The sequence below is a fragment of the Diabrotica virgifera genome, chromosome 3 (genome assembly GCF_917563875.1).
Source record: "Diabrotica virgifera virgifera chromosome 3, PGI_DIABVI_V3a".
NCBI classification, from domain to species: domain Eukaryota; kingdom Metazoa; phylum Arthropoda; class Insecta; order Coleoptera; family Chrysomelidae; genus Diabrotica; species Diabrotica virgifera.
The window spans coordinates 189278418-189287851 of record NC_065445.1 but is presented as its reverse complement, the minus strand read 5'-3'; the positions used below and the strand labels follow the sequence as shown (position 1 = coordinate 189287851).

Below are 9434 nucleotides of genomic sequence, written 5' to 3'. Positions count from 1 at the left end.
TTCATGCAGAATTACCCCTTAAAGTTTGTCGCGTTTAATTAGAAACACCCTGTATTGATGAAGAAAATGGCTAGTTGTCAAAGCACCTGACTTTTTCATTATCCAACAGAAGTGAATGAGTCACAAATCAGAATGTTAAAAAAGGCTAAGGCTACAATTGAGTTTTAATTTCAATATTTTTTAAATGCTAGAATATTCCACAGGGTGTTTCGAACTTTGAGGAAAAAACAGTATTTTTGTTACACCCGGTATATAATGACATTTACATGTTCAGCAACAATATTAATACATCGAGATTCTTAAAGAATAAGGCTATAACATACTAAAAAAACCACTAAAATCGGACAACAGGTTTAGGACACTCGAGACATCAAAAATCACCCATTTTTAAGGTGTCCCATTTTTTTTTTTAACCAGGAGTGTATTACTAACCTAATCGACCAATCAAGGATAGGGAATGGAAAGTAAAGTTGGTTAAAAAATAAACTGACAATAAAATATAAACTAAATAAATAAAATTTAATTTAAAAGCAATAATTTGACAATATTACTAACCTCTACGTGTATGACAGATGTCAGTTACCATTTACATTCTCACCTTAATATAATAATTGTCTGTCAAGTTGCAGCTACACAGGAAAGGCGTCGTGCGCGTTTTTGTATACAAACGAGTTTTAGCTCAGGTTTCTTAATAATACTTTAGGGCAGTATTTCTATAATACTGAGAAAGCTTTTGACGCAAAAAACAAAAATAATTTTTTTTTATTTATGAAGTAAAATTCCGGTATTTTAATTTCTTGACAATATGAGTACCTTTATAGATAGTTTTATGGATGGATTACGTATTTTCATGAAAATAGTTTGAAGTGCAACAGAATTGCTATTATTTCTTTCCTCTCTGGCTCAGTGGTAAGAGAGCTTACCTTTGGATCCAAGGGTTGTGAGTTCGAATTCCAGCTGGGTAGAAACTTTTCTTTATTAAAAATTAATAAACGAAAATTTCTATCCTTGTGGGATCGGTCCTCACTGGAGGGACCGCAGACGTTTGGATACAATTAGCGTCTCTTTGTAAAGACATTGTAATAAGACAATACGACTTTACCTAGTAACAGGACATTTACTCAACGTACACACTACACATTACACGATAACCTGATTGCGAAATCAACTGTACCATGCTAATGGTCTTAGTTATTGAGGCATTTAATTTTGTTTTAAAATAGAATCAATAATTACCTACCTATAATAAATAATGTATTGTTGGCCACTGCCTGACTTTTTGTTAATCGTGCAAGAACAAAGCTAAAGGGTCTAGTGCAAAGAGATGGAGAGAAAGTGGAGAAAGATTGGAATATCACGAATGTAAATTAACTATGTTTATTTATTGGACATTTATGTTTTTAAGTTGGTGTTAAATCTTAACTTGTTTACCCGTCGAATACTTAAACAAAGGCAGTAAGATAACGGAATAATTAGAAAGTAGATGGATTTAAAATATTGTTTCTTCGTGACCATATATATATATAGATCAAAACAAAGGAATTTAAATTAGTTCAGTGTATTATGCAATATAGTACCTTTTTGAGAAACACTAACAAGCGATCAAAGTTAGATAGTAGACAACAATAAAGTAAATAATACAATTTTAGGAGAGACTGAAGGACCATTTTTATTTACGTATATATATATATATATATATAAAATGAATAATTTTGGGGAATGCAGTCAATGTGTTTTGGGCTGATTAAAAGAGAAATATATATATATATATATATATATATATATAAAATAGATGAAATAGAGAATGTGGAAAAATCCCCTTACGAACAATTCACACATCCACCATTTCGGGCTGGGAAAAATTTTTCGAATAGAATCAAAGATCCAAACACCAGTTCTTAGAAATGTGTTTCGCCCTCTTCAACCTCTCTGGGCTCGTCGGTAAAGACAAGAGGTTGAATATCTTTAGACACATTCTAATCAAAAAACAACATTCGAGACCTAGACATAGAAGGTGCGTAAGTCTACGGCAAATCCGACAATGACAGTCTCAAGTTTTAATTCCCTAATTACTTAAAGTAAGTAAAATATATGTTTAGTAATATATTATTTAAATTATATATATATATATATATATATATATATATATATATATATATACGCGAGCAACGCACCATGCGAGTCCCGATATATCCAGCAGACCACCCGAGACCCACCATAACGAAAGTGTATAATTAGATTTTTATTATAGAAAAATAAACAATATAATATGAACTTTTATGGGCCCCATAGAGGGGTAAGAAAAATCTTTTAGTTTAAAAAATCTATACTGAGCATACCGTGCGAGTCCCACTTACAAGTCAAAAGGACATGCGAGTCCCGCCAGTTATACATGGCACACTCAGCAAACAATATGAGACCCAGCGATGTTGCCACAACGCTGGGTCTCGTATTGTTTGCCGAATCTTTTAGGTACTTCCCCGGTTTTTATATTTCACCTCGAATTTAACGGTTTTGTTTCAGCGGTTGTTATTTTAATTCTTGTGAATAGTAAGGGCGGACGTAAAATAGTGATTTTAGGCGCAAGGATAAATATTAGGTACCTATGGAAAATAGATCGAAAAAAATTTTGGAACTCGCGTTGGACGAAAATAATAACAGTAAGTACCTCAAGTTTTTTTTAATTTATGCAAAAAGCAGTTATGTGGCAAAGTAGTTAATATTACTTACACACGTCTAATTATTTAAAATTTTTACAAAATATTTTTATAAATGAATTATAAATTAAAAAATGCCATTTTATTATAAACTTCGGAGCGCTTTTATAAATTATGTTTTTTTATTGGCAATCGTTGGTGGAATAAATTATTTTTTATTCTATTCTTATTTATTTCTTAAATTTTTAGAAAAAGATTATTCAAATGCAAATAAGATGGGAAAATCTTATTTTGGGCCGCCTAGCCAAACGAAACAAAATGCGAAGAAAAAAACTGAGCTTTTAGAGCCCAATGTAAAGATCTTATCGAACGTTAACCTTAAAGAAAAAATTGGTAACTACTTGCAAACTATACCAACTCCCTTTTTTTTGAATGTCAAGAAAATAAAATAGATGAATCAACATTATCTGAAAGTAAAAATAACGTAGAGGTAAGTCTTGATCTCATTTAGTGTAAATTAATGTATACACCAAGAAAACTATTTTAATTTTTAGACTCCATTTAATAAGTATGATAAAGAAAAAAAACAGGACCATTTAAAGCCCAAAGCAAATATTTTACTGGAACCAGATGTTAAACTTAATGATAATATTGATAACGACTCACAACCTTTAAACAAAACCTTGGATTTATATGAATTTCAAGAAAATGATTGAGAGGAAAAGCATCAAAATCTCCTGAATACGACAAGGTAAAAATTGTTTTAAACAAAATATTTAACAAAAGCTTGTTTATTTTTATACTACTTTTTTGCTCTATTTTATAAAATATAATATCTTAAAAAAGTCTTATTTTGGTGTTAATTATTTATCTATTATTTAAATATTGCTTTAGCTGGAAGAAAAAACTTACACTTCATTAAAAGCTGTAAATTTTGATTGCTATCCAATTTTCACCAAAATTGACACGAATCCAAATACTGACCATAGAGACTATGAAGACAATGAAGACTTTAGCGAGTCACGTGACACATCCTCATATGTACCCGAAACGCAAATAGAGTCTGAGGGAGGGGAAGAGGAAACTATTTCCCCAATTTTTAAGGTAATTTTTTAATACGACATATTTTATCACTTCAAAAAAGTATTGGATAAATCCTCATTTTAAGTAAAATACAAAATGACAAGTAGATACTTATTTTAAAAGATAATGCTCAATGTAATTATTTATTTATTTATATGCATTACTGATTTTTTGTTATTAATTTTAGACCATAAACGTAACTTGCCCTGAATCAACTTTAACAAAGGACGAACCCTCGGAAAAGCCCCATATTTCTAACGTAAGTTAAAGAATTATTAGGTTAATAATTAGCAGTCATTGGGAATCCCTTCCTTGTAATTTTTTAATTAATTTAAATTGTTTAAATTTATTTTTAAAATGTACTTTTTTACAGTCTTACTTTTAATTTTTTTAGATCGAAACTAATAATTCCATTGTTGCCCTTTCACATAGAAAAAACAGAGTTTGGGATAGAAACAATTTCTGTCCAATTTGTTTCGTAGAAGTGAGTCATTTTGCAAGACATTTGGAAAGAAAACATGCTGACGAAAGTCGAGTAAAAAGGATTTTATCTTTTACAAAAGGATCTAATGAAAGGAAAACCTTATGGGATTATTTACGCAAGGAAGGAAATTTTCATTTGTTTAGAGAAGAAAAAAAAGTGGTGGCTGTTCGAAGGCCCACGGAAGCCCAAGCATTAGACTTTGACGATTTTGTTGTTTGCGATAACTGTTCTGGGGTGTACAAAAAAAATTTCTATAAGCATGCTAAAAAATGCCAAAAAAAAACACACTGGTACAAAGTGTAGGCGACTAAATGCCTTAACTCAATCCCAAACATTTTTAGCGGCTTCTCGCTGCCAAAACAGTTTTTTATCACAGTCAAGATTAAAGAAAGAGGTATTTTGCATTATGAAAGCAGATAAAATAAGCGCCACCGCAAAAAATGATATTTTAATATGTTTATTCGGGGAAACCCATCTTAAAAAACATAAAAGAAAGCAAATTGTAACAGTAACGTCCAACAAAATGAGAGAATTAGCAAGACTTTTGATTGCTCTTAGAGAGTTCACACCTGTTCAGAACCTAATTGATGCTATGAAACCAGAATTATTTGACGATTTAGTTACTAGTCCTGTCGCCAGGGGGGTTACAACGGCCTCCTTAATTCAGATGGACTTACCCAAGTTTTTTTTATATATTTTGACCCGTAGAATACGAATTTTTTGGGTAAGAGTTGATCCGGATGTCGATAAGATTGTTATAGACAAAGAACTTGAGGAATTCCATAACAGCGATTTCTCGCAAAACAAAACATATTTTTGTATTTTTTGGGTCATTTTAAGCAAAAAATATTCCTACAAGTTTTTTCGTAGAATGCGTAGTTTTCGAGATAACCACGGTTGAACTTTCAAAAAATCGAAAAATGGCAATTTTTGAACCCGAATAACTTTTGATTAAAAAATAAAGTAGCAATTCTGCTTACCGCATTTGAAAGTTTTAGGCAAATTATATCGGTTTTGATTATTTGCATTGCTAAAAATTAATTTTTTTACTGCTGAACAAAGCTATAAACACATAGTGTTTCCCGTGCCTAATACATGCGTTTTAACGCATGCTACGTAGACATTGCCTCGCTTGCACTTGTAGCTACTCTACCTACTCGTTAGATTTTAAATGAGAAATCATTGAAAACATCACTCACGCACTAGGTGTTTATAGCTTTGTTTACCAATAAAATAATAAATTTTTAGCAATGCAAATAATCAAAACCGATATAATTTGACTTAAACTTTCAAATGCGGTAAGCAGAATTGCTACTTTATTGAAGTTATACTTCTTTACGGGCGTAATGACGGTGAAATTTTATATGGGAAAACCTAGCGACCGGGCGCATGCGCATTATAACTTTGTTCTGATTGGATGTTCAAATGACATGACAAAAATTATCCAATATGGCAGCTGTGGCACAGCTGTGGGACTGTGCATGGTTTGGTTATAATGTATGCTTGTTGCGTTTTAAAATTTGTAGGAAGAGAAACAACAAACAAAAAGTTAGTTAATGGTTATACTGCCTTTTTAAATAGTTTTCATATTATATTTTTGGACTTATTTACATAGAAGAGATGATTGTTGCATGCCAATGTGAAAGCTCATCAAACTGTGCCTAGTATGAGTGCCGCAGATCTCGCTTATTCAAAGCTAAAGAATCTTTCACTGGTAAGTGTTTTATAAATAGTTGATCAAATTTTGTTATGATATTTGAACATAGCCACTTTGCACGACGCAAGTGATTGCGAAATTTATTAGTCGTTATACGGGCTCCGATACCTACCTTGAACCTACCAAAATATATAAGTAGTATGTAATACTTTTATTTACATAATTTGATTACCATCAAAATTTCTATCAATATTCACCTAATGTATTGTCTTCTTACTCTATGTTTTGTTGTATTTTTTCAATTCTAAATCATTTCAATTCAAAATCAAAATAATTTGATTTACATAAGTTAAAAATGTCAAAAGGTTAATCTGTTTAGTTAGACGATCTTCGCACATAATGACAAGCTGTCTCTGTGGCGAAGTTTTAATGCGGGTGAATCCCAATACAACGCAAATACCAGCCGCGTGGTAAGTTGGTTCGAATCCCAATAGAAACTTTTATTTTTTTATTTTTTTTTTATACATTTTATGATTGTAAGTATATTTATTATATAATTTTATTTTCAGAAAATACGTATTTAGTTAAAAAATTTTCCGAAAATTAATGTTCAGAAATCATTTGTGGCATTTTTAATGTGTTTTTTGGCACTGTTTTAATAAAAATGTTTGAGAAGTAGTAAGTATAAATTAATTTAATATTTAAATAAAATATAAATAAAAAGTATATTAATTTCGTTTATAATCATATAATCATATAATAGAAGTATAACTTCTTACGTGCGTACAAAGTACACACACATTCTTTTTTTTTTAATCAAAAGTTATTCGGGTTCAAAAATTGCAATTTTTCGATTGTTTGAAAGTTCAACCGCGGATATCTCGAAACTATGCATCCTACGAAAAAACTTGTCAGAGTGCAAAACTTGCCTACAATGACCCAAAAAATACAAAAAGATGTTTCGTTTTGCGAGAAATCACTGTTATGTAATTCCTCAAGTTCTTTGTCTATAACAATCTTATCGACATCCGGATCAACTGTTACCCAAAAAATTCGTATTCTACGGGTCAAAATAAATAAAAAAAACTTGGGTAACTCCATCTGAATTAAGGAGGCCGTTGTACCCCCCTGGCGACAGGACTATACGGTCACAAAAGTAATTTCGGGATTTAGCAATGCCGATAAAATCTTTAAGTCTTCTTCATTAGCACTTCATATGGGTACCACTTTAAAACAAGTATGCGATATAATTATTCGAATGATTTTAAAAAAATCCCCAATCTTTACCTTTAAAAACCCTAATGAGGAGAAAAAAAGCATTCGAGATTTAAAAACATTATTAGAGACCAGTTGGGCCAATGAAAGAAATTTCTTCATTAGCCCTTAAAACAATGAAAGAACGGCAATGGGAAAAACCCCAAATACTGCCGGTGACAAGTGACGTAATTAAGTTTAAAAAGATCATTTGCGGACCCCAGTGTTCAAAAAGAAATTGCTGAAAGTTTAACTGTTTCAGAAAAACTATTGTGTAGAAACTTTAGAAGAATTATTACAGGTGGAAAAGGTAGCAAACCTGTAGCTATTTTAATTTCTCCTTTTTTAAACGAGAAAATTGAGCTGATGATTAAAATAAGGGAAAAAATAAAATTAATTCCAGAAGATAATAAATACATATTTGCAAATCCCAATTCGTCGAAAGGTTGGTTTCATGGAACAAGTGTAATTAAACAATTTGCAAAAAACTGTGGGGCAAAGGATCCCAACTCCCTAACTTCGAAAACAGATTGCAACAATTTTACAGATTATGGACATTAATAATACTGACATGGAACAATTGGCCACTTTTATGGGTCATACAAAAAAACCCATGAAGAATGGTATAGGTAAGCCAATCTTGTTAAAATGGTTTATTATTATATTAGCATAATTTTAATAGCTGTAATATTTTTTTAGACTTCCTCAAGATCTATACCAGACTGCAAAAATAGCCAAACTAATGATCGCTTTAAATAAAGGTGACGTTAATATTTACAAAGGAAAGAGCTTAGACGATATCAATATAGAAGAAAATGACTACTTGGAAATTGAAAACATAGAAACAGAAGTAAATGAAATAAATGAAAAAGGTAGGATTAGTGTACTCGCATTGGTAATTGCTTAAAAGTTTAATAATCAATTTTTTAGAATTAACAGAGCCTACTCATTCTTGGAGTCCTAAAAGTAATTTTAGCGATGTAACTGACGAAAAGATTGAACAAGCTAATAAAAATGGTAGGTAAAAGATTATTATAAACGGAGTCTTAAAAAATCATTACAATAAATGTTATAAATGAAAAAAAAAAGATGAGTAGCTCCTAACTCTTAAAAGCAGTTACTTAAAAGTAACAAATAAATAATTAAAAGGGAAGTTCCCTAGGTTGGCTGTATACCATATAGTTAAAAAACTCTAACAAGAAGTAAAACCACTTCTATGTAAATTTGTATATTTATTAAAACTTAAAAAATTCCAATGGATTGAATAAAATATGTCCAATTCAGAACGTTTTCAGACCTATCGGTCCATCATCAGTGAATGTGCATACTTGCTAAATAGCCCCAGAACCAAACAATGGTTGAATTTAAAATTCAATTTACATTATTTAAAAATAATATTAAAGAGGCTAAACGCCGATGTTAAAGGATATAGCCTATGGGAACATCGTGAAACCCTACCAAAACCTCAATCAACCATCTTAGGCCTACTTTGACTATAAAGTCAAGACTTTAACATCGGCGTTTAGCCTGTTTAATATTATTTTTAAATAATATAAATTGAATTTTAAATTCAACCATTGTTTGGTTCTGGGGCTATTTAGCAAGTATGCACATTCACTGATGATGGACCGATAGGTCTGAAAACGTTCTGAATTGGACATATTTTATTCAATCCATTGGGATTTTTTAAGTTTTAATAAATGTACCAATTTACATAGAAGTGGTTTTACTTCTTGTTAGAGTTTTTTAAATAAATAATTATTATTAATTTGCAGAAAAAGTTTCGTCGAAGGGTAAAAGAAAGTTATTTACCGATGAAATGACGCATCCAATGCAAAATAATAAAGGTAAAGAAGTTTTAATAAGAGTACATATATCGAAAAAATGCATGTATTATTTTATTTTTTTAGTTACAAAAAGAAAGGAGGTGCCAACTACTGAAAAAACCGAAAGCACTTCAAATGTTAATTTCTTTAGATAACTATTACTCTGCTACTCGTAATACAATTGTTTTAATTTAATAATATATTTATTACCTAATCGGATTTAAAAAATATTTATTCGTAAAAAACTCTAATATAATAATTTTATTTGTAAAAGAACAATTACCTGTTTTTGTTAAAATTAAAAATGCTTTTCAAATTATATAAATAATTTAGGGCAAATTTTTGTATTAATTTTTATGTATTATTTTTGTATGTATTAGCGATTGCAAGGCACCGATGGACCGAAAAGGACAAACAAACTATGCTTAAATACTTTACAAGATTCATAAAAGAAAAAAGGGTTCCGAAAAAAG

General features: G+C 30.5%; 1 protein-coding gene across 1 annotated transcript; it reads left to right on the top strand.

Annotated features, from left to right (window-relative positions):
* Window positions 1-7839: 7839 nt before the first annotated feature.
* On the top strand, window positions 7840-9148 carry LOC126882263 (uncharacterized). Its single transcript, XM_050647098.1, has 4 exons — window positions 7840-8007; window positions 8066-8152; window positions 8911-8982; window positions 9046-9148. The coding sequence occupies exons 1-4, from the start codon at window positions 7878-7880 to the stop codon at window positions 9114-9116; spliced, it is 360 nt and encodes a 119-aa protein (XP_050503055.1). The 5' UTR covers window positions 7840-7877; the 3' UTR covers window positions 9117-9148.
* Window positions 9149-9434: the final 286 nt, after the last annotated feature.